The 25,804-nt window shown below is 35.6% G+C and overlaps 1 protein-coding gene across 1 annotated transcript; it reads left to right on the top strand.

Annotated features, from left to right (window-relative positions):
- The first annotated feature begins 11,903 nt into the window (after nt 1–11,903).
- On the top strand, nt 11,904–12,587 carry LOC141679258 (uncharacterized). Its single transcript, XM_074485762.1, has one exon. It carries the CDS (start codon nt 11,904–11,906, stop codon nt 12,585–12,587), a length of 684 nt encoding a protein of 227 aa, XP_074341863.1.
- The last annotated feature ends 13,217 nt before the right edge of the window (nt 12,588–25,804 follow it).

The following is a 25,804-nucleotide window of genomic DNA, read 5'->3' as shown; positions in this document are numbered from 1 at the left end:
AGTGCATGACATCCATATGCTTAATGGTATAGATAGAACTAAAATAGGCAACTATAAACAAGCGTCCAAAGTTCTATTTGGCTCATTCATTACAAAGAACAAGGTACCTGTAAGTCTTAGAATCACTCTATTTATGTTAGAGAGATTTAAGACTTACCCTTATCCAATCCCTAACATAAGGTCTACAGTAATAATTTGTAGGCTCTTGTACCTGTGGAAGCACAAACACAGGAACACCAACATGGGCCTTCCCAAACTGAGACCCCTCTTTCTTTAGCAATAGAAGCTAGGAAACCAACCCCTTCATTCTCTCAAAAGGGTGAAGTGAGTAAAAAGAAGAGAAAGCAGGCACCTTTGACTGTGATAAATGAGCGTGGTGATGATCAAACACAAACAGAGTCAACCTTGGTCAAGAAATCGAAGAAGGAAAAGCAAACTGAGTTGACCACTCAAGCTACCTTTGCATCATATTAAAAGGATGTAGTTGCAAAAGAGGGCATAAAACAGACTCTAGGGGTATCCTCACAACAGGATATCTCTATTTAAAAGAGCACACTCCTTAGTGCACCCTGTAAAGAGTCTGCACAAACACTTGAACACATTCAATTGTATGAAAGAAGGAATAAGGATGGAACACACAAAGAGAACACATCTTTTGAAGCTCCCTCATGTATTCAGGGGGAGCTGCTAACACTCAATCCTGAAATTACAAATCAAATATCTAAAATTTCTTCTTCATATAATGAAACACTTGAATCCAACTCTCAAGTGTTGTCAAAATCAAGAGACATGGTTCTTAAAACTGTGATCACCACCCAAGAACCACATTTAGTTGATGAGAGGCTACACTCTGGGGTAGACCTTGATGACACCAACACAAACACATGGGTTTCATCAGTTTTTACTGAAGACCCTGTGGTATCTACTCAAGCACCTTCATGTGCTAAATAATCTTTATAGATTAATAGGTTTGATGGTAGTACTCCTGAGGGGGGGGGGCTATCTAAATCCTCTCCAATTCAATTGGAGGTTCCTCTTGTAGGAACAACTTCCCTCAAAACCCTCGCTGGAATTACGTTAACAATTGAAGCTAGGAGTCCAATTTCTAGTGAGCCTATTATATGGGAGGCAGGTCAGACACATTCAAGTTCTAGCTCTTTGCAAGAAGAGCAAGGTTTTGAGGCCATGGTACATGACAGTAACCTAGTCAAATCCCCTCCAATTCAATTGGAAGATCCCGTAAGTGGTGAACAACACACTGTCATAACCACAGTTCCAATTGTGAGTTAAACTGTGAAATTTGTCACATGTAATGTTACTGAACCCCAACCATCCACCTTAAACCCTACATACATACCTTCTACATCAAATCCCTTTCTACCACCAACACACCTTATCTCTCAATGTTTTCAAGATGCCCAAGCTTAACCCACTATAATGAATGATCTTTTGGTTGATCAACTTTCTGGCCTAGCCAATATCACACAACAACTTATAACCACAAACATGTCCAATCAGGACTATCAAGCAATCTTGATGTCTTATAAAACTGATGTTAAAGAGCAGCAATAAAAGATTGTGAATGAAGCTGACCAGGATGAAAATGTTGATGCTTGGCTAAACAAGGACTTCAGCTTGAGCATGGATGAGGTCTTGGCAAGATTTCGGGAAGAATATGTCACCATTCTAGGAGGCAATGCCAAAGCCCTCACTCCACAAGAAGTTTATGATGTTGTGATAGTATTTTACAAAGCTCAACTTAAAGCTTTTTATCTCATGAGTAAAGCTCTACAACATACTCTGGATAGTCATGAAGACATAATAAGGAGGATGGTGAGGGAGAGACCGGATGATCTTGTCCCTACTCAAGTTCAAATCAAGAACAAGTTTCAAACTTTTGCTGACCAAATGGCAAGTTTGACATAACTACCATGGAGCAAAGCATTAAAAATCTCAAACAGTCCTTTGTTGCTCTCCATGAAGTTGTCCAGAATCACATCACTAGTACTAATGAGACAAGGCTCAAACTGGATCAACTGCATCAGGCTAGGTATAAACCTTCAGCTCTGTTAATGAAAGGCATCAAGGAATCTGTACAAGCTACATTTGGGGCTCCTGTCTCCTTAAGATCTCAACCACCTGTGTCAACATCAACCAATCTCCAAATTCAAGCTCTTCAATCTCAAGTCTCCAACTTACAGTCTTCCAATGATTCATTAACAACTCAAGTCTCTCAACTCACAACTATGGTACAAAGTCAACAGGTTGACATCCAAACTCTGGTGGACTCTCATAAGCATCTTCAAATTCAAAATTCTGTATCTTTGGGAGCCATCATGGGTGCTCGAAATATTCCATTGCATGCACTTGCAGAAACTGTTAGACCTGAAATCCCTACACCTCTCATCTTGCCTGCTAACAAGACTAATGGGAAGATATATGCTAGGTTCCTAAGATCATCTGTCCAAGCTCAAAAAGGCAAATCCAGGGAAACTGAACAACAAGTTAATGTTGGAATGGAGAGGCTACTAAATGCAGCTGAGGGACCAAGTCTAAGAAGAGAATTTGATGAATTGCTAAAGACTCTCAGGGCTTTTCTAAACAACAACTTCTTCACATACAAAAAGGCCTTGGACAAGACAATAAATTTCATTAGGGTGATCTTGGTGACAAAGGACAATTTTCAGGAGAAAAGGATTGTTGTTAATATAAATGACCCTGGTGTGGATAGGTGTATACATGTGTCTTAATAAGAAGGGCATCTGAATTGGTTATTCTGATCAACAAGTCAACAGAGTGATTCATGAAGACACTCTCTTGCTAAATGAATTGAAGAAGGCTCAAGTAGCTGCTTTTCTGGAAGCATATTTACAACCAAGCAAGTAGGTTACATCTGTCTAACCACCAAACATTGCAAACATTTCCAAATTCCAAAGCAATGTGTCATGGAAAACAAGAAGTTGATAATGATATTGGAGACAGACTTGAAAAAAAATCATTACAAGATTGTTGAAGATGAAGACATGATCAAGTTGCTGGGGAGATATCTGAAAAATGCTGAAACCAATTTGCCCAAAACTCAAATCAATACAAATGGTGATTTGGATGATGATAAGCAGAAGAAAAATGATCAAAAACCTTATGGCTCAAATCCAAGTCAACCTTCAAAGGCAACTGGCATCAAGACAGAAGACAAGAAGAGAGAAGACAAGAAAAAGGGAGATTAAAGAAGAAGAAAGAAGAAGAAAGATGGTGAAGGCTCAAAGAAAAATGTCTGACCAATCTAATCCAACATGCTCAAACCACTAAACCTACAAGCTCAAACATTCAACTACCCTTGACCTCTAAGCCTAAACTTATGTATAAACAAACTGCAAACACTCTACTTAAAATACCAATCACCTCTAGCCAAACGACTCTAAAGAAAATTTCAAACCTACCTTCATTTAGGCCACCTATCAAAACTCATTTCAAAACTGTTGAGAGAAAGCAAAAGAAACTGCAAGTTGAAGAAAGAGCTATATGGAATTGCTTTGGTCAAATTGACTTTCTACCATTGAACTGGTGCATCACAGATGATGACTATTTCAATAATTAGCTAAAGAAATGGTCAAAGTTTGGGTTGTATCATTGAGGGAAGTCAGAATTTATTATTAAGATGGCTCCTACACTTTACTTAGAAGGGAGTTAATGGACACACTTTCAATCACAGAAATCAAAAGGGTGATTAGCTTGATGAAGGATAAGGACACTAGTACAAGAGCATGGAGGGTTGTGTTATGTGTATGGCTGAAAGTAAGAGAAGAAAGAAGAGTAAAGGTACAGGCTGAAAAGGATGAAAGTGATAGAAAATATGCAGAAGAAATTGCATTATTTGAACAAAGATCAAATGAGCTCAAGGCAAAGGGGATGTGCAGAATTTCCAAGGATGGACATTTTCTGAACATAAAATTTGTGGCAGATTTTCAAGATTCAGATTTGGTTATAGAAGCTCTAAGAGGGACACAACTCATAGAGGAACTTCAAGTACTTGTAAATCTAAAGGACCTCATTAGAAAGGAATCAGGGTATGAGAACTTCATGTGATGAATATACATATCAAATTCATGTAATCAACCCGTGTATAAAAGTTGTATTTGTGCTCTGTCAGTTTTATTGTAATTATTTTTTTTGTTTACTGTAACTTGGGGTTAGTCTTGTTACCAGACATGAATTTGTGATAAGCAATCTTCTCACAAATTGGGGGAGATTGTTGTGCAAGACATGCCTGTACAATAACAAGACAAAGTCATATTGACAATCCTAAGATTTAATTGTATGATAGTCTAAATCTGTATTTTGTATTGTATTACTTGAGTCTGTAAAAATTTTAAAGATCAGACTGGAGTATTTTTCTGTAAACAGTCTCAAGCCTAAGAATAAACTCTAGAAGAAGACCATCAAGGTCATGCCTCAGAGAAAAGGTGAAGAAGCTTGAAGTTGAATAAATCTATTTTAGGAAAAATGTTCTAAGTCAAGATATCTATAAGTCACAGATCAAGTCATATAGAGAAGTCATTCGAGAAATCCGGAATGACTTATCGAGAAGTCCAAATTGTCTTATAGAGAAGTCCCAGAGATATCGACAAGTCAAATGAAGATATGAAGATTGGAGATATTGACAAGTCAATCTCTCATTAGATATCTCAGAGATATCTACAAGTCAAAATGTGTATAGAGATCTATGAGATATCGACAAGTCATTTTTCATATAGAGAACTCAAAGATATCGACAAGTCAAAATGAAGATAAGAAGATTGAAGATATCGACAAGTCAATTACTCATTAGAGATCTCATAGTCATCGACAAGTCAAAATTCTTATAGAGATCTCAGAGATATTGACAAGTCATTTCTACATGCAGAATTTTTGGAGATCTCGACAAGCCAAGTTCACTTATAGAGAACTCAGAGACCTTGACAAATCAAAGACACTTATAGAGAACTAAGAGATCTCGATAAGACATTATACTTATCGAAATGTCAGTTCTCTATACAACAAACTGGAGATCTCGAAATGAACCTCAAGTACAGAATGCAGACAAGTTAAATATTCAAGATTATCAATAAACAAATGATCTAATCACTTATATTGAAAAGTCTACAAAAGCAACTTGAAGAGTGCAAGATCAAGGGCCAAGATTAACTGACACAGGATATTCACAGACCTACATGATTTGCAAAGATTTACTAAGCCAGAAATGGAAAGATTTAGAGATAACTTAAAGTAGGATTTAGTACATCTTATTGCATGCTGTGTAAACCTGTATTTACTAATCTATAAAATAAATGCTGGTCCTTTGTTTTAGTTGTAACAAACAGATCTAAATTTTTTGTAACTCTCTCAAGATAGAAGCTGAGTTCTTTACTTACAAAAGAACCTAGAAATTTGTAGCAAGGCATACTTAATTTTAATACAAAGTTAAGTGAGTTTTGAAAATACTGTGTTTGTTGTGCGTGCTTTATTAATTCTGTTAAACACAATATCTCTACAAATTAATCTACTTTGTTCATCATCCAAAATAGTTTGAAAAAGGCTAGAATATCTAAAACACATTCACCCCCTCTGTGTTGTATTCAATATCTAACTGTAAATCCTTAAAAATAAAAAGTGTTTTAAATGCAAATAATTTTCCAATATAATGGTTTTCATTAAAATCCTAAAGATTGGAGGCATAAGTGGCTGTGTAACAACAGTCCAACAAAGTGTATGGAACACGGAGATGAATCAGGGCGTTATTAAAATCGGAGATGGATCGGTAATTAGAAGGTCGATATAGCGCCTCAGGTACCTTTATGACCGGAATGGAGGTCAATACAACCTAATCACCCATATTATATGTAAATGATATACACCCCAATCAAACTTTATCGATTTTACCCAAAAAGTGTGCTGGTATTTTAAGCCCAATTCATTATAATAGGTACTTGTCGAGCTTATAGCTCACCTTGTTATTGTCTATCTATCTTTGACAGTTCAGCAAGATGATGGTTAGATTTGGGCGCATTGTCTGTAAGAGTGTCTGTTAAACTCAGGTAGAAGGCTTTGGATGAAAGAGTGATTACATATACATATGGTCATCTGACAGTTCCTAGTCGAAATTTTACATTTTATTTTTAGAAAAGGTTGTAATAATTTTATAATCTTGTTGAGTAGTTATATCTTGTTTTATACCTTATCTTATTGGTCCTTGTAACTTTTTGGGGTTATTTGATACTTCCTCTATCCCAATTTATCTGTCATGTTTGACTTTTGTGGTCAAATTGACTCAATTTTGACGGAAAATTATATATAGTATATAAATGAATAAAAATATAAAAATTATATCATTATATAGTACATGTAATCTGCTTTAATACGTATTTTTTAGTTTTTCAAAATAATGAAAGATTAATGTTTAATTTACAATCAAAGTTGAGTCAATTTGACAATAAAAAGTCAAACATGACAGATAAATTGGGACGGACAAATATTATTTATTAATGCAAAATATTATTATATAAGATGTCGTGAGTCCTTAATCTTAAAACCAAATTTGAGGGTGTCACAATAACCATTGTCACTGGCAGATTCAAGATGGTCCCTTGTCCCCACTAAGATCAGAATAAACATCAATAAGTATAACTTTATACAATTATTAATTGTAGTTCAATTGGTTAGTATGTAGTAGGGATATGTACTATAGGAGTGTTTGGATCGTGGTTAATATGGTCGGTTAACGAGAATCGGAATTTCGATCTCATATCATAATATTTGGATTGGAAATTTGATGATTGGGAATGGGAACCTCATTTATATTAGATGGTTAAATCATACCATCTTTACCCCTTGGATTATCATTTCATACAAATTTCCATACCCCTCATTTCCCTTTTAGAATCCTATTTCCTTCATCGATCCAAACGCCCCCTATGCTGTGTACACCCAATTAGGGATGATAATCGGGTCGGTCGAAACAGGTTTGGCAAAAACCAAACCCGAACCCGGAAAAACCCGAACCACTAAACCCGAACCCGAACCCATCGGGTTCGGTTCGGGTTCGGGTTTGTAGATCACTATTAAATTGCACCTTAATTTACACAAACTCTAGTGAAAAATTACTAGGGTCTGATTTGAGTAAAGTGCTCATAAATACGACGATATTGAAATTTTTGGGGTTGAGTTAGAGGGTTCAGAGAAGATAATGGATCATACCACTATGAATAAAATTGTCAGTGAAATAATGCAATAATCTTGACCTTTAGTATACTTGTATTGAACATGCTTGCTAAAAACATATTTCAACAACTTTAATGCAATAATTTGTAAAAAATATAATTTTTTAGTACTAATATTAGTAATATATTATATTACTACTTTTAAAATATAAAATATTATTTATATATTAACACGGGTTTCGGATCGGGTTCGGGTCAGAATAGAAAGAGTTTCGGGTTTTCGGGTCGGGTTCGGAACGGTATGCCTTAAACCCAAACCCGACCTGAAAATGGTTCGGGCTTAAAAATCAAACTCGAACCCGAATCCAAACCCGAAATATTCGGGTTCGGTAAAACCCGATCGGATCGGTACGGATCGGGTATCCATCGGTTCGGTACAAATTGTCATCCCTACAACCAATAGACCACGGTTCGATCCCTATGATCGCTCTTGCCTTCTTTCGATGCAGTTCAAGCATACTAGTTATCCTTTTTTATTCTTTTATATAATTTAATTTAATTGTAGGTGAATGTAGGATTTTATATTTATTTTTATATTCATAGTAAATATGTATACATCTATACACTACTAAAATAACCGGAATGAGGTATAATTTGGTTCAACGGTTATCCCCTAATTTTGGCGATTAAAATGATAAAAAATAGTGTTATATATCCGTTAAACTACTAAATTGTTAAAATAATAGACATAATCTACTTACTCAGTTTGGGAGTGTTGTTGAAAATTGTTGTACTATGAGAAAAAGTGCTGGTGGAAAAAGTATTGTCAGGAAAATTAGATGACTGTTTGATATTTTTTTAATTTATGCATATTTTGAGATATAATATATAAAAATAATATTTTTGAGAATGTTTGATGGTGAAATTAATATCTACTTCCTACAAAAGTTGAAAACAACTTTTTCCAAAATGACGGGGGACATGCTTTTGCTAACAGAATCTTTTAGATCAAAAACGTTTTTCCAGACAACAACTTTTAAAATTTACCAAACACCTTTTTGACAGTTTTCAGCAAATAACTGCTGTAACTATCTGCAACAACAGCAATACCAAACGGAGTCTTAATCTACTAAAATATGACCACAATTTATCACATTATTAAAAAATTATTGTTATATATCCGCTAAACTACGAAATTATTAAACTATTAGACATAATCTACTTATCTTACAAAACTGCGATCAGGTTATCCTATAATTTTAATAATAAATTAATAATTATTATATATTTATATAAATATTTTAAAATTGTAATATGATGGGATAAATAAATTTTTTAAATATTAACGGAAACCCGTACACTGCACGGGATTTAAACTAGTATAAAATAACAAATATTTTTGAAAAAAGTTTGGACCCCTAAATTTTATTTTTGCATCCGCTACTGACAATTGCTAAAATTTGAGATAAAAAATTAATTCTCATGCTAAAATAGAAATTCAACTCAAATGTTGGTTTCATTTTGCAACCAAACATTTTCAAATTTACCTAGAATCTATGTATTTTTCCTAAATTTTATTTGAAGCAAACCAAAATTAAACCAAAATTTATTCCTTATATTTATTTATTGATGTAGCAAGGGTAATTATAAATATCTCTAGTACTAAATGTATCACCAACTACCGATTTATGCATTTATAGTACTAACTAGCATTGTAGCGTGTTTTGCAAAGTAAGTTCTGTTTTGTATCGCGAGGCTCCGTTTTTTATTTTTATGGGATAACTGAACACCAGAAAAAATGGCGTTGTGTGCTATATTTGTCAATTTGTATTCAGCTATCCCATAAAAATGCAACTGTGCCATAAAAATGACGGAGCCTTGTAGCGATGTAGTGGACTTGCTTTCATGAATGGTGATTTTGAGGTATTTTTCGATGTCAAGTAATAATCAGGATGATACCAAGTAGTTACCCAGGTTATGTGTAAACTAGGGTATGAATTCGGTTAAACGAAATTTGAATGATGTGCCTTAGAGAACATATTACCATGACTTCAGTTCTAACTTCAAGACTTGAAGTAGAAGTTTGATAGTTGAGTAAGATGATCACTTCATCTTTAAATCCTTTAGCTGAGAACCCTGATCTCGTATTCTGCACGACCTGCTAACTCATAATTATCTCCGCTAATAGGCGTGATCGGTAACTGATCTTTAAATAGAGTTATGACAGACTTGTTAGAGTTGGGGGTTAAGTTTAACTGCAATGAGTTGTGGTATCTATTACTAAAATGCCAAATCCCTCTATACAAAGAGCAGGACCAGAACCAGATCTTGCATTGTTCCTCGTATTATTCGACTTTTCAATTGAACCACCTACTTTGAGGTACATTATTAGCTAAACAACATAATAATAGCACACAGCAGTTAGATCAGGAGAACGCGTTCCCAAAAATGTACAACATTGTCACATCCACAACTTAGCCCAACATACTGTTAAGTTAATTAACACCTCGAGATTTTAGGAGAACTGTCACACTTAGCTGGACTTACCTATAACAGAATGATGAAACTTTTGGATTCTGGTTAAATTATCAATTTAAATTTTTCAACGATGAACGGTGTTTAGCATATATGTCCATCCCAGGCGCTGAACATGACTCTGCGGTAGTCAAGAGCAGTAGTATCAAATAACAAATATACAGGAACATCTAATAGAGTTGATTTATTATCAGTTAATTTAATTTTTGGCTAGAAATGAGAGAGCACCAAGGTTTCAAAACGGCCTTGCAACGGAGCAATGACTTGACGGTAGGCATACTGGAGTCCTAGTTAACAAATCATCTGTGAACTTGTTGTTACTCTCAATACTAAGAGTACTACTTTGTCATATAGATTAATAAGAATCTTCTAAGTATATACACCTTTAAATATTTGTTCTCCAATTCGAAGTATGCACTCCAGTAGAACGTGATTAATGTTCAGAACTATCGATATTTAACGACTGGACTCAAGTCATCCAGAACTTTCAATATCAGATAACTCGTGTTTTCCTGATGTTTTTTTTTTCTCTCTTTTTTCCCCCAATGTTTGTAAACCTACCAACTATACTTGCCTGCAACTGTAAAAGCAGGCCTCCTAATGATGAGACAATCCTATTCTTGTGCCTTACTATCTACTAACCAGTTTTATATTATTTTTAAACGAATCGTTCTTGATGATGCGGAAGTGTCTTTTAACTGAGCTATAACAAGAATCTAAAGGTTTTTCACGAGTCTGTGTTGCAGTCTAATAGCGACAAAGCTGTGCATAGGATGCACAGTTCATGAGATAACTGTCATGACCAGTATTTAGCTAAAACAAGATATTAAACACCATAAGTTACTAGATCCTCACCTGAGTACACTTGAGTTAAAAATTCAAGATGCCTCCACACCACAGCGTATTCATTCTTAATTGTTTATCCGGCCGGTCTTCGATTTCAATCTTTCTTAGCGTTATATCAAGTTGTTTGTATCCTCTAACTGAAACGTGGCTCTCGTTATTCTTTAACATTTCGCTTGCTCAAACCAAAACTCTGACATTTTCTGTCTCTTTCTTGTCCGAGTTATACAACATCCAAACTCCTTTACTAAATAGAATATTATCACTGTTGTTTAAGGCCTAAATAGGAACTTGTGATATGAAAACAGAGGCCTAGATACTTCAAGAGATCAAATCATGCATGCCAGTCATTTCATGCACCTTTAACCTTGCCAGTTACATTTCTCATTTGGAAATTAATTTAATGAGCCGGATGAAAGCTAAAGCAAATTAAATGATATGCTATTTTAGTTTAACCGATGTTCAAGTTTAGTATGATCATACTAGTTTTCTGCTAAACAATTAATTGATGTTGATTTATAAGAGTTAGGCACAAAATTAATGTAAGAAGTACTTGAACAACAAAATTACCATCAATAATTCCCACTTCTTGGTTTCATGAGCATTCCGCTTGTTTGAATCCTGCGATTGAAACTAGACTCTCCTTATACTTAAAGAGATGTCCCCAACAACCCCTAACTGGGATCTCTCTGTATTTTTTCTTGTCAGCGTTACACATAAATACAATTCCGTCACGAGATAATAGGAAATTACCCCTGTTGAAGTATTGGTGGACACTGCAGTGTATTGACATCTGAATATCGGAACTAATACTTAACATCAGAGTCCAAGATGCCTCAGCTCCACCACCACCTAGGCATTCAACATCATCCAACATCCACAAGACAAACTTACCTGATTTCCATTCTCTATCCGTTTTAAATATCACTACAATCGAATCATGAAACTCGGCAATAATACCATAATCAAATTATTGGAATTTAATCTCAAACGTACATGCCACGTACATGGTTCTTGTCTGGTTCTTTACATGTCTAGGTCTGTTATGCAGTAGCTATCAACTGTATAGCATCGTTGAATAAATCAATAGAGATAAAGTTCTGTTAGGAGTTTGTGATAATCATGTTCTAGTTACTGGTTTACTTTGTTTAGGAGTCTTTCTGTTTATAATGTAATGTTAATTAGTTAATAAAATCAGCAAGTCTTTTGACGAGCATATGTCTACTTTTCTCTCTCAGTTTCCAGTTGATATACTTGTATAACTATACAAATATACCAATAATTGGTATCAGAGCGAGAAGTTCTGGGTGAATGTCAAAGGCACAGGCGATGGATGTTAATAAGGTAAAAGGAGGCTCCATAGGCTTGAGTTACCCAATGCTGGCAAAAAGCAATTACACGGCTTGGGCTCTTAAGATGAAGGTGTTCATGCAGGTACAAGGAGTTTGGACTGCCGTTGAACAGAATGACCCAAAGACTCCTGTCGAAGAGAAGAGTGACAAGGTAGCCATGGCCATGATTTATCAAGGTATACCAGAAGAAGTCTTGTTGTCAATTGCAGAGAAGCAAACGACAAAGGATGTTTGGGAAGCGATAAAGACTTTGTGTCAAGGAGCTGATCGGGTTAAGAAGGCCCGGATTCAAACATTGAAATCCGAGTTTGAGGCGTTAAGTATGAAAGAAAGTGAACAAATTGATGATTTCCATCTGAGAATGAATGGTTTGGTGACAAATATCAGAGCCTTGGGGGAGGAAATGGAAGAGGCGTATATTGTGAAAAAATTTCTACGAGCAGTACCTTCAAGATTTCTGCAAATTACGTCCACTATGGAACAATTTGGAAATCTTGAAACAATGTCCGTGGAGGAAACCGTAGGATCTCTCAAGGCGCATGAGGAACTCATAAAGGGTAAGACAGAAACAAATGAGAGTCAGTTGTTACTTACAAAAGAAGAGTGGGAAAACGAGAAAATGAAGATAATAAATTGTTACTTACCAAGGAGGAGTGGCTAAAACGTTCAAATAACGAGGGACTGTCGAACTACAGGGGTCGAGGAAGTCGTGACAAAAGTAAAATTAAATGTTACAATTGTCACAACTATGGACACATAGCTGCAGAGTGTAGAAGACCGAGGAAGATGCGAGAACAAAGACAGGAAGCTAATATGGCATTAGTGGATGATGATGAACCAGCTCTGTTATTGGCAAAACTTGATAAGGCTACATCATATAAGAAAATTATTGAGGAGAAGAATGATGTATCTGTCCTGTTGACAACAAAAGAGGAGAAGGTGAGTGATTCGTGTGTGTGGTATCTTGATAATGGAGCAAGCAATCACATGACTGGCTCCAGGACAAAATTTGCTGATCTCAATGAAAGTATAACTGGACAAGTTAGATTTGGAGACGGATCGACTGTTGAAATAGCGGGAAAGGGAACTGTGATGATGATCTGTAAGAATGGGGAAGAAAGAGCTTTACGCGATGTGTACTTTATTTCTAGTTTGAAAAACAATATTGTGAGCCTCGGCCAATTGTCAGAGGATGGTAATAAAGTTGTTCTTAGAGGAGATTTTTTGTGGGTTTTTGATAAAGAGGAGCGGTTACTTATGAAGGTAAAACGGTCGTCGAATCATTTGTACAAGATAGTCATTAAGACGGACAAACAGGCCTGCTTGATGTCTAAGGTTGAAGAGGTGTCCAAGTTGTGGCATACACGTCTTGGACATATTAACTATCAAGCTATGTCACTAATGACCAGAGAAAATATGGTGACGAGAATGCCAACTGTACAACAGCCAAAGGGAGCATGCAATGGGTGTCTTATGTCAAAGCAGACTAGAAAGCAAATTCCAAGCAAAGCTAACTACAACGCCAAAAAGGTACTCGAAATGGTTCATGCAGACTTATGTGGCCCGATCGCTCCAGAGACAAACTCAGGTAACAAGTATTTTCTTTTGATCGTCGATGATCATAGTAGATATATGTGGGTTTATTTTTTGAAAAACAAGGATGAGGCTGTAAAGTTTTTTAAGGTGTTCTGTGCACTAGTCGAAAAAGGGTCAGAAAGAAAAATCAAAACACTGAGAACTGACAGAGGGGGGGAGTTTTTTTCGAACGAGTTCAAAGATTTCTGCGAGAATACTGGCATTGAAAGGCATTATACGACACCCTATATGCCTCAACAAAACAGTGTAGTAGAGCGACGAAATAGAACAGTGGTCGAAATGGCGAGGAGTTATGTGAAGGAGATGCATTTACCAGCTATGTTGTGGACAGAAGCAGTGAGAAATGCAGTGTATATACTAAACAGGCTCCCCACTCGAGCCTTAACTGGACTGACACCTTATGAGGCCTGGTCAAAAAGGAAGCCGGATGTTAGTCATTTTCGGGTTTTTGGATGTTTGGTCCATATGAAGATAGCTGGTAAACATATTAAGAAGCTTGATGATCGAAGCCTTCGTGTTATTAATCTGGGGAGGGAACCCGGAATGAAGGGGTATCGCTTGTATGACCCGGTTGGCAGACGTGTTTATGTAAGTCGTGATGTCGTGTTTGAAGAATCAGAATCGTGGGACTGGAATCAGTTGGAGGAAAGTGAAGGAAAAGCATTTCAGTTCACGATCCTGAATATAACGAAAACAGATGAAACAAATGACCGCAAAAGAGATGAATTTGAAGCTCTTGCTGATGTAGAAGGGGGTGCAACTCCACCACCTCAACAGTCCGTATCAAGAATTAACAGAAATGATTATGACGGTAGCACAGAACCTAAGAAATTCAAACCTATCACTGAAGTGTACGAAGAATCAGAACAGGTGACTTTAGATGAAGAATTGTATCTTATGGGGATCGATGAGCCTGAGAATTTCAAACAGGCAGTTAAGGACATAAATTGGAAGGAAGCTATGAAGCAAGAGATCGAATCTATCGAGAACAATAAAATGTGGAAATTGACTACTTTGCCACGAGAACAGAAGATTATAGGTTTGAAATGGATATTTAAATTAAAAAAGGATGCAGAAGGGAGAATTATAAAGCATAAAGCTCGCTTGGTCGCTAAAGGGTATGTCCAGGAGCATGATATTGATTTCGATGAGGTGTATGCTCCAGTGACTCGTCTTGAGACAGTGAGATTATTATTGGCTTTAGCGGCTAAAAATAGTTGGGAGGTCCATCATTTGGATGTTAAGACGACCTTTCTTAATGGAGATATAAAAGAAGATGTGTATGTCTCACAACCAGAGGGATTTGAAAAAGCTGGCCAAGAATATATGGTTTATAAATTATTGAAAGCGTTATACGGGTTGCGTCAAGCACCCCGTGCTTGGTATGAAAAACTGAATTCATGCTTAGTGAGCCTCGGTTTCGTTCGTTGTCCTTACGAACACGCAGTTTACACTCGCAAAGAAGATGGGGAAAGTATGATTGTGGCCATATATGTTGATGACCTGCTTTGCACAGGCACGAATGTGACTATGATCAGAAAATTAAAGAAATAAATGAGTGACAGTTTTGAGATGAGCGATATGGGGAAGCTAAGTTATTATCTGGGCATTGAAGTAACACAAGGGGAAGGTTTTATCGAGTTGAAACAAACATGTTATGCTCGAAAAATTCTTGAGAAGGCTGGGTTGAGTGATTGTAACCATGCTAAGTATCCGATGGACTTGAAAGAACAACTCACTCGTGATGAAGATGGAGAAACAGTGGATGCTGCGAATTATAGAAGCATGATTGGTGGTTTACGTTATTTAGTCCACACCCGCCCCGATATTGCATATTCGGTGGGAATTACTAGCAGATATATGGAGAGGCCAACAAGATTACATCTGAATGCTGTCAAGAGAATAATGAGATACGTTAAAGAAACGACACATTATGGTTTAATTTATTCGAAAGACAGTGGCAACAATATCTTGACAGGGTTTTCCGATAGTGACTTGGGAGGGCAGTTGGAAGATAGACGGAGCACAAGAGGTATGGTTTACTATCTAAACGAAAGCATTATAACATGGGTATCTCAGAAACAAAGGTGCGTTGCCTTGTCGTCTTGTGAGGCGAAATTCATGGCTGCTACAACGGCAGCATGTCAAGGAGTTTGGCTCCGAAACTTGTTGAGTCAGATAACTTCTGAACATATAGGTCCAATTGTCTTATGTATTGATAATAAATCAGCCATTGATCTTGCTAAGAATCCCATGTTTCATGGCCGGAGCAAACATATAGATATACGCTTTCATTTTATCAGGGAGTGTGTGGAACGGGGTGATGTGATTCTGAAACATGTAAGCAGTAGCTGTCAACGTGCAGATATTATGACAAAAGCACTGGCAACAATCAAGTTTGAGAAGATGCGTCATTTACTCGGTGTTAAGAATCTGGTGACTAAGGTTTGAGATTAAAGGGGGGAATATTGGAATTTAATCTCAAACGTACATGCCACGTACATGGTTCTTGTCTGGTTCTTTACATGTCTAGGTCTGTTATGCAGTAGTTATCAACTGTATAGCATCGTTGAATAAATCAATAGAGATAAAGTTCTGTTAGGAGTTTGTGATAATCATGTTCTAGTTACTGGTTTACTTTGTTTAGGAGTCTTTCTGTTAATAATGTAATGTTAATTAGTTAATAAAATCAGCAAGTCTTTTGACGAGCATATGTCTGCTTTTCTCTCTCAGTTTCCAGTTGATATACTTGTATAACTATACAAATATACCAATACAAATCCATTGGGAAACTTGGTTACACTAAACAACTCTTTACTTAAATCAAGAGCTGTAATTCCGCCACCAAATCTAGTCCAACACAAAAATCTGTTGACACACACAGCGAGTTTACTCCGAAAACAATGATTTACTGATGATTTAAATGAAATCGGACGCCAAACATTCATGTTTGTAGAATACAACTCATCACAAAAACCAGAAACAACTTTAAAATCATTACTGATGGGATCAAAACCAAAGCCAAAGTGCGGTTGATAGTATGGCTTATCATTTGTAGGTGGGGGAATTGTTAGAAAATTAGGATTTTAGAGCTTAATTTAATTATGTTCTTGATGTTAATCCTAAAATCTAATGATTGGAAATTGTTCAATGATATTTGAACTTAAATTTTCATGTATGGTTTTAAAAAATTTCTTAATGAAATCCATATGAAATGAGAGTTGAAAGTAGCTTGGAAAAGCTTGAAAGATTTTTTTTTTTGAGAATGTTTGTCCCACATTGAAATAAATAAAGGAGGTTGTGTGCTTTATATGGTATTACCCACATGAGTAGTATACAACTACTAAGGTGTGTGATGGTCCATTGTGTTGTTGTGTGCTTCACACACACGCGCGCCCCGCCCCGCCACGCACCGGGTCGGGTCGAAGGGCGATTTGGGCGAATGTATCGGCGTCTCGCGTACGCGAGGCGACCTGAGCGAGGATTTTATTTATTTGAGAATTAATTTTAATTCGAATTTATTTATCTGTGACTGGATTATTATTAAATTGTTGGACTGAGTTTGATACTGAAATGGGCCAAGTCACTTTGTTAGTGGGCTTAGTCTAAATACATTGAACCTGGACAAATAATATAATCTGATCTGTAACTGATGAATAAAATCAGATAATAATGTGGGTGTTAAATGAAAAAGCTGTTACAAATAATTTAAATTCAAAATCTGATTAGTTTTGATTTTTTTATTAATGAAGCAATTTAATTCAGACATTAAGTGTGTGGTCAGTTTCATTTTTCCTCTCCTATAAATAGAGGCTAAAGTGAATGTATTAGAACACACTACATTCTAATACACACTACATTCTCTTCTCTTCTCTTCTACCTCTCTGCATTTCTCTCCCAAAAGTCCTGAAGTGCTGTTATTTTCCGGCGACTGAGGTGCTGGTCGAAGTGGAGCTTTTGTTGCTGCTGTTAACATAAACTCTGAGCTGTTTTATCCTGGTGGAGATATTGTGCGCATCCCAAACGCAGCAGGTAGGGGCAATATTCTCTTCAAGAGCAGCCAGGACTTCGAGCAAGGCCTGGTGACTCAGCTGTGATCATTTTTCTTGGTATTTTGTATCTGTGAACCTTTATTTCAGTCACTGTTAAAAGCTATGGTTTCGGGTACATCTTTCTTTCTCTTTTCGTTATTTCAGTTAGTGATTTTGTTTACCTGCATGTTTTGTTTTGTTAACTGTGGTCTTGGCCTAAACTTGTTAAATTCTTTATACACTTGCTTCTATGTTGCTATATTTGTTAGTGAGATTTACAACAAGAATAAGTTTGGACTCGTTAGTTGCTGAGTTCCAAAGGTAGGTACTATCATGAAAGTCTTGGAGGCTCGAAACACAAACAATTCCTCTAACAGAACCAACAATTATAAGATATGGCTTCCGCTGGAGCTCACTTTGAGAGAATGGAGAATTGAGATCCGCCACTATTTTGCAAGAACCGAGGTCGAGAAGCGAAAACGAGAGGTCATATTCCTCTTTATATTCATCTTTTACGACAGTGAGAGTTTCATCATCTCCTGGCCTTGTAACTGAGAGATGAGATTTGACAAAAGTAGGGCTCGTAAATAAAGAACACCAGTACTTACACACTGCCTTAAATCAGAGTAACGATTTCACAGGAAGCCGTAGCAGAATCTCATACAGAAGATCTTCAGAAAGCATGTCGCCGCTAGTAACATTAATACAATTCGATGAACTCATCAAGTGTATTTAGGGTTTTAGCTGGGGCTTCTCACCTGTATGAGTTTAGGTTTTGTTTGACAATTTATAGGATGTGCATGTACGTCGGTCCTGCCGATCGAACCCTAAACTTAAAATACAAATATTTTTTATTGTTCGAGTTTAGGTGGCTGAGTGTAAAACGTAAAATAATAATATAAATATTTGAAATATTTGTTATTAGTGGGGTGGAACCTAAAAAAATTATTAATGTATAATTTTTAGTATTTAGATTTAATGATCATGATCACTCAATAAAAAAGATCTACACTCGCATATAATCAAACCAATGAAAAAAGATATATCAAATTATACATTATTTCGATTATTATATAAATATAAATAGTATATACATTGATATAGATATTTAAAAATAACAAATTAAATATTGCGAAATTCAAAAATAGAAAGTTTAGCTCATATTCAAATTTTTTAATATCATAATTAATGTATTAGAGGGTTTGCAAAACAAGAAACGTGTTTATTTAAGAAACACGAAAAGATAAATACACATTCAATTTATAATTTTTATATAGGGTGACAATCCTAAGCTTTCTTATATAAAGTTTTATAGGGAATAATTATCTAAAAAATATAATATATATATATTTATCGTATATAGTTATAAATCAGAACTTCTAAATTTGAAAATGAAGTTGCACAATTTTTTTATATAAAAAATTATTAAAATTTAATGAAATTGTTTCAAGTGGTTTTATAGTCGGAGTAAAATAACGCTTATTCAAAATTATTTAATAGTATCATCAAATCAAAAATCAATTTTATCCTTTTCAAATTTCAATTATGAAACTTTTTTATGTTCAAATATATTTATTATTTTAAATTATAAAAAAAAAATTATATTTTTTAAAATAAAATTTAATAATTTTGATTAAACTCAATAATAAAAATAGTTATTTATGGTTTTTTTTAGAGCATCTCCAATAGAGCTTGCTAACAAAGTTGACAAATCATGACAAATCATTAAATATATTATTTTTTAATTGTCTCTCACACCTATGTCACTCTTGGCAACATTTATTAAAATTTTGCTCCAATAGTTAAGCAACTTTAAAGGTTGCCCATTGATCCGTCTATATTAATTTTATATTTAGTTCAATATAAAATGGGTTGAGTAATATACACTAACTCCAATAGGTAGGCAACCAAGGATGTCATGGCACATAAGCTTGGCAACTTCCTTGGCAATCTCTATTGGATATGCTCTTATAATAATAAAATGTTCTCTCTTAAATATCGAAGAGAGGCTTTTGTATACCCGGATCCCAATCCCAAACCTTCCAAGGTGCATACTATTAGCAATAGCTATAATTAGCAACAGAGCTGTGCACAGTATACACAGGGACGAGGTCACGAGGGGTAATAAACATTTAGTTGAAGCGTATAACATTTTGTCCAAATTTTGCCCAACCACCTTAAATTTTAAGATGAACATATTATTTAACCTCATATATGAGCTACGTTCAAAAAAATTATCACCATTTATTTAATTTAAGTACTGATATATATTATGTGTACTCAACAAAATTTCGACTTTAAACATTTAAGAACAATATTAGTACGAAGAACATACCAACAAAAGTTCTCAGGATTATACACAAGCCTGCTAGTTATGGCGGGTAAGAGCATTTCCAACTCTTCCTCCCTTATGTATAAACATGGACGGAATCAGGAATTTAGAATGAGGTGGGCTCGACAAGTCTTCAGCTAAACTTCACGCGCCGATCAACCCTGTCATCAAATTTAAAATTGATGTACTGAAGTCTTATTGACTATTAAGTTTATAGTTTAAGTTGAACATGATAGACAAAACATTTTTAGAATGGGCTATATACATAAATGGGTTGATCTAAGTGATTATACATATAACTTCTATTTTTTTTTAAAATCCTCCTGGGCTTAAGCTCAGGTAAGCCCAAATGCAGTTCCGTCCCTGTGTATAAATGATGTGGCAATCTATATTTACAAAATATAAATAAGAATGGACACTCCAAGGTAAGCAACCGATTAACTAAAATTTTACAATTCTCTATCCAGCTCCTCCATATTTGCTAGCCATCTTCATTCTTCAAAATTGTCCACCTAGACTTCTACCTTTAAATTTTAATTTCAATTTCAAAGTTAACTCCTTCTATAATGTCATTATTATTATTATTATTATTATATTATAGCTAGTCATTATTAAGAATATCATTGGAACAAAATACCCTTTTGGTTCTCTATAATTTACAAAAATATTATTATATAATATAATAGCTAATCAATTTAGAGAATGACATTGGAGATGCTCTAAGCCATATAAAAGCAAGATTGAAACAATATAAACCAAAGTTCAGACTTCAAAAACAAACTCCACCTTGAAGCAATCATGTTAAAAATAAATAATATATTTTTAACTATTAAAATAATAGAATTGTGTGGGAGTCTCTAGAATAATCTTGGTACATGTATTAGTATTTTTCTATGTTCAATGTATTGGTGTAGGTACATGTAATCTCTAGATACATGTATCTTGGTCAAGTGATGTCTATTGGAGTCTAAGAGTTATCTAGATCTTTTTACGGAGTCCTATATGAAGCCTTATACCAAGTCATTTGTAATCAAGTAATTTTTCAAGTAATACATTTCTTCTCCTAAATTGTCTTGTGTGAGTTTGAGTGAGATCCTTTCTACCAACAAAGTGGTATCAAGAGCCAAAGGTTCTACTTCTACTTGTTTTCAAAAAAGGCTTGTGTAGTGTAAAGAAGAAGGAGATCATGGCAAATGGAATGTCTCAATGGCAAATGCCAAAGTTCAACAAAGATAATTATGAGAATTGGTGCATTCATATGAAGGTGATCCTTGGAGCAAATGATGTGTGGGAAATTGTGGAGAAAGGATTGGAGGTTCCCGAAAATGAAGCAAATTTGAATCAAGTTCAAAAAGATCAACTTCAAGCCCAAAGAAAGAAGGATAAAAAGGCGATCATGATCATTCATCAATGTTTGGATCATTCTATGTTACAAAAAGTGGCTTCCGCAACAACGTCAAAGAAAGTTTGGGATACTCTCAAATCTTCTTTTAGTGGCGATGCTAAAGTAAAGTGAGTTCGGCTACAAATACTTCGTGGCGAGTTTGAGACTTTGCGAATGAAGGAATCCGAATCAATCTCGGATTATTTTTCAAGGGTCTTGACCGTTGTCAATCAAATGAAAAGCAATGGAGAAGAGGTAAGTGATGTTCGTGTTATTGAAAAAGTTCTTCATTCACTTGACTCTAAATTTGATTACAAAGTTGTGGCAATTGAGGAGGCTAAAGATATAGATGAAATGACTATTGATGAGCTTATGGGATCGTTACAAGCCCATGAAGAAAAAATGTTAAAGAAGGAGCCAATTGAACAAGCCTTACAATCAAAGTTATCTTTTAAAGATAATAATGGAAGGTATATGAGGAGCCAAAGAGGTCTTGGAAAAGGACGTGGAAGAGGATTTCTATATGGACAAGGAAGAGGTCGTGGCCAACAAAGGGAGGAAAGTCAAAAGTGTGAAAGATTGTACGAGACAAGAAATTAAAGATGCCGTGGAAGAGGAAGAGTTACACCAAGGTATGGCAAGTCAAACGTTAAATGCAATAATTGTCAAAAATTTGGTCACTATGCTTCCGAATGTCACGCTTTAAAAAATCAAGTGGAGGAGAAAGCTAATTTTGTTGAAGATAAAGGCAATGTTGATGAGCCCACTTTGCTTCTAGCGCATAAAGGAGAAGTAAATCATGAAGATAATTTGTGGTATCTTGATAGCGGCGCAAGTTATCATATGTGTGGTAATAAAAATTTATTCGTGGATTTTGATGAGAAAGTGAATGGAAAAGTCACTTTTGGAGACTCTTCGGGAGTGCCCATCAAAGGCAAAGGTAACATCTTAATTCGCTTGAAAAATGGAGATCATAATTTTATTTCAAGTGTTTATTATGTGCCTAGCATGAAAAATAATATCTTGAGTTTGGGGCAACTAATGGAGAAAGGTTATACCATCACCTTGAAAGATGGATTTCTCAATTTGAGAGATTCTAATGATAATTTAATTGCAAAGGTGCCTATGACCAAGAATCGTATGTTTATTCTCAAAATTCAAAATGATGTTGCAAAATGTCTTAAGGCTTGTGTTGGAGATTCTTCTTGGCTTTGGCATCTTAGGTTTGGGCACTTGAACTTTGATGGACTAAATTCACTATCAAAGAAGCATATGGTGAATGAATTGCCTCACATCAACCATCCAAACCAAATTTGTGAAGGATGTCTTTTCGGAAAATAATCAAGAAAGAGCTTTCCAAAGGAATCTATGTCAAGAGCAAAGGAGCCACTTGAACTCATTCATTCCGATGTATGTGGGCCTTTTAATCCTCCATCTTTTAGTAAGAATCGCTATTTCTTGTTATTCATTGATGATTTTAGCCGCAAGACATGGGTGTACTTTCTCAAAGAGAAGTCTAAAGTTTTTGAATGCTTCAAAAAGTTCAAAGCCCAAGTTGAAAAAGATACCAAGTATTAAATAAAAGCCATTCGTTCGGATCGAGGAGGTGAATTCAATTCAAAGGAGTTCTTGCAATTTTGTGAAGCTCATGGTATTAGACGACCCGCAATGGTTCCAAGATCACCGCAAAAAAATGGAGTCACCGAAAGAAAAAATAGGAGCATTCTTAACATGGCTCGAAGCATGCTAAAGAGCAAGAATATGCCTGAGGAATTTTGGGCTGAAGCGGTAGATTGTGCCGTCTACTTGTCAAATAGATGTCCCACGAGAAGTGTTAAAGACATAACTCCGCAACAAGCATGGAAAGGAAAGAGACCATTTATTGCTCACTTAAGAGTTTTTGGAAGCATAACTTATGCACACGTCGATGATGAGCTAAGAAAAAAGTTGGATTACAAGAGTGAAAAGTATGTGTTTGTTGGCTATGATGCAAGAGCAAAGGGGTACAAACTTTACAACCCCATCAATGGAAAGATTGTTATTAGTCGAGATGTTGTATTTGACGAAGAGAGCTCATGGGATTGGAGCAACACACAAGAAGATTATAATTTCTTCCCATTTGTTGATGAAAAAAGTGAAGAAAATATCACTCTTCCCACATCACCACGAGCAACAAGTGATGGACAAACTCCTTTATCTTCTTCAAGTGATGATGACGAGATACCACCAAGACGTTATAGAAGTCTTGGATAAATATACGATGAAACGGAAGAGGTTCCCGCTATTTCCGACTTAACACTTCTTTGTCTTCTAGCGGAAACCGAACCAACAAGCTTCAAAGAAGCCGTGTAAGATGAAAGGTGGAAGAAAGAAATGGACGACGAGATTGAGTCTATAAAGAAGAATGACAAATGGGAGTTAGAAACACTTCCAAAAGGACAAAAAGCTATTGGTGTAAAGTGGATTTATAAGGTGAAGAAGAATGCCCAAGGTAAGGTGGAAAAATATAAGGCAAGATTGGTGGCCAAAGGCTACAATTAAAGACATGGAGTTGATTATGACGAAGTTTTTGCCCCGGTTGTAAGAATGGAGACTATAAGGCTAATCATCTAATTAGCGGGTAAAAATGGATGGAAAATTCATCAAATGGATGTGAAGTCCGCTTTCTTGAATGGTGTTCTTGAAGAAACCGTGTATGTGGAGCAACCATTAGGATACATCGTAAGAGGACAAGTAGGAAAAGTGTTAAAGTTAAAGAATGCCTTGTACAGATTGAAATAAGCGCCGAGGGCTTGGAATAGTAGACTTGACAAATACTTTCAAGCTCAAGGATTTTACAAGTGTACTCATGAACATGCTCTATATGCCAAGGTTGCTAAAATGGAGAATTTCTTCTTGCGTGCTTGTATGTGGATTATTTAATATTCACGGGAAATAGTCCAAGTATGTTTGAGAAATTTAAACAAGACATGATAAGAGAATTTGAGATGACCGATATTGGGCTTATGTCATATTATCTTGGCATTGAAGTAAAGCAAATGGATGATGGAATACTAATATCACAAGGAATCTATACAAGGGAGATTTTGAAGAAATTCAAGATGGAAAATTGTCAAGCCGTAAGCACCCCCATTGAATGTGGTACGAAGTTGTCGAAATTTGAAGAATGTGAGAAGGTGGATCCTACATATTTCAAAAGTCTTGTGGGAAATTTGAGATATTTGACATACACGAGGCCCGACATACCCTATAGTGTTGGACTTATTAGTCGCTATATGGAGGCTCCAACAACAATACACATGAAGGCGGCCAAGAAAATTCTTCGTTATCTCAAAGGCACAATGGATTATGGATTGTTGTATCATTACTCAAATGAGTTCAAACTTGTTGGTTATTGTGATTGTGATTGGGCCGGTGACATTGATGATCGAAAGAGTACCACCGAATATGTATTCTTTATTGGTGACACATCTTTTTCATGGAGTTCAAAGAAACAACCCATTATTACCCTGTCCACTTATGAGGCGGAGTATGTGGCGGCGTGTTCTTGTGTTTGTCAAGCTATATGTCTAAGGAGAGTTTTGGAAGAGCTCCACATGCCACAAAATGAGTCCACGGAAGTATTGGTTGATAACAAGTCGACAATAGCTTTGGCCAAAAATCCGGTGTTTCATGAACGGAGCAAGCACATTGATACAAAATATCACTTTATTCGGGAATGCATCGAAAGGCGTGAAGTGGAGTTGAATTATGTGAAGTCCCAAGATCAAATTAGTGACATATTTACAAAGCCTCTCAAAAGTGACGCCTTCAACAAATTCCGAAATCTACTTGGGATAGTCAAAATTAAGGGGGGGTGTTAAAAATAAATAATATATTTTTGACGATTAAAATAAAAGAATTGTGTGGGAGTCTCTAGAATAATTTTAGTACATGTATTAGTATTTTTCTATGTTCAATGTATTGGTGTAGGTACATGTAATCTCTAGATACATGTATTTTGGTCAAGTGATGTCTATTGGAGTCTAAGAGTTATCTAGATCTTTCTATGGAGTCCTATATAAAGCCTTGTACCAAGTCATTTGTAATCAAGTAATTTTTCAAGTAATACATTTCTTCTCCTAAATTGTCTTGTGTGAGTTTGAGTGAGATCCTTTCTTCCAACAAATCAATCAGATATATACAAATGTTTATTTTTGTTAACGAAAGAAAATTACTTAAATAGAAACAAGCGGAACTCCTAATCGCGAACACTCGATATATGCCCAAGAATTTGTATTTGCTATTGGATCAAAACCATACCCTAAATAAATTATAGCACGACCGTTAACTTGTGGTGGGATTTCCTTAACTGGTGTAGTTGCAGGGTTCCAAAGAAAAATAAGAAACTCAAAGGGATGTAGAATATAAGAACAGATTTAATTTATATATATTTATAAGCACGTGTAATAAACACACAATAAACACTTATTTTGGAAGAACTAGGAAGACATTTTGTTATTAAGTCTCAGAGAAACATAAAATAACTTACAGGT

Source organism: Apium graveolens, chromosome 8, assembly GCF_009905375.1.
Source record: "Apium graveolens cultivar Ventura chromosome 8, ASM990537v1, whole genome shotgun sequence".
NCBI classification, from domain to species: domain Eukaryota; kingdom Viridiplantae; phylum Streptophyta; class Magnoliopsida; order Apiales; family Apiaceae; genus Apium; species Apium graveolens.
The sequence above is the reverse complement of the archived record's forward strand: the minus strand, read 5'-3'. Positions and strand labels throughout refer to the sequence as shown.

Coding starts and splice junctions, on each gene's coding strand:
- LOC141679258 (XM_074485762.1), top strand. CDS start 11,904: ATGGATGTTAATAAGGTAAAAGGAGGCTCCATAGGCTTGAGTTACCCA.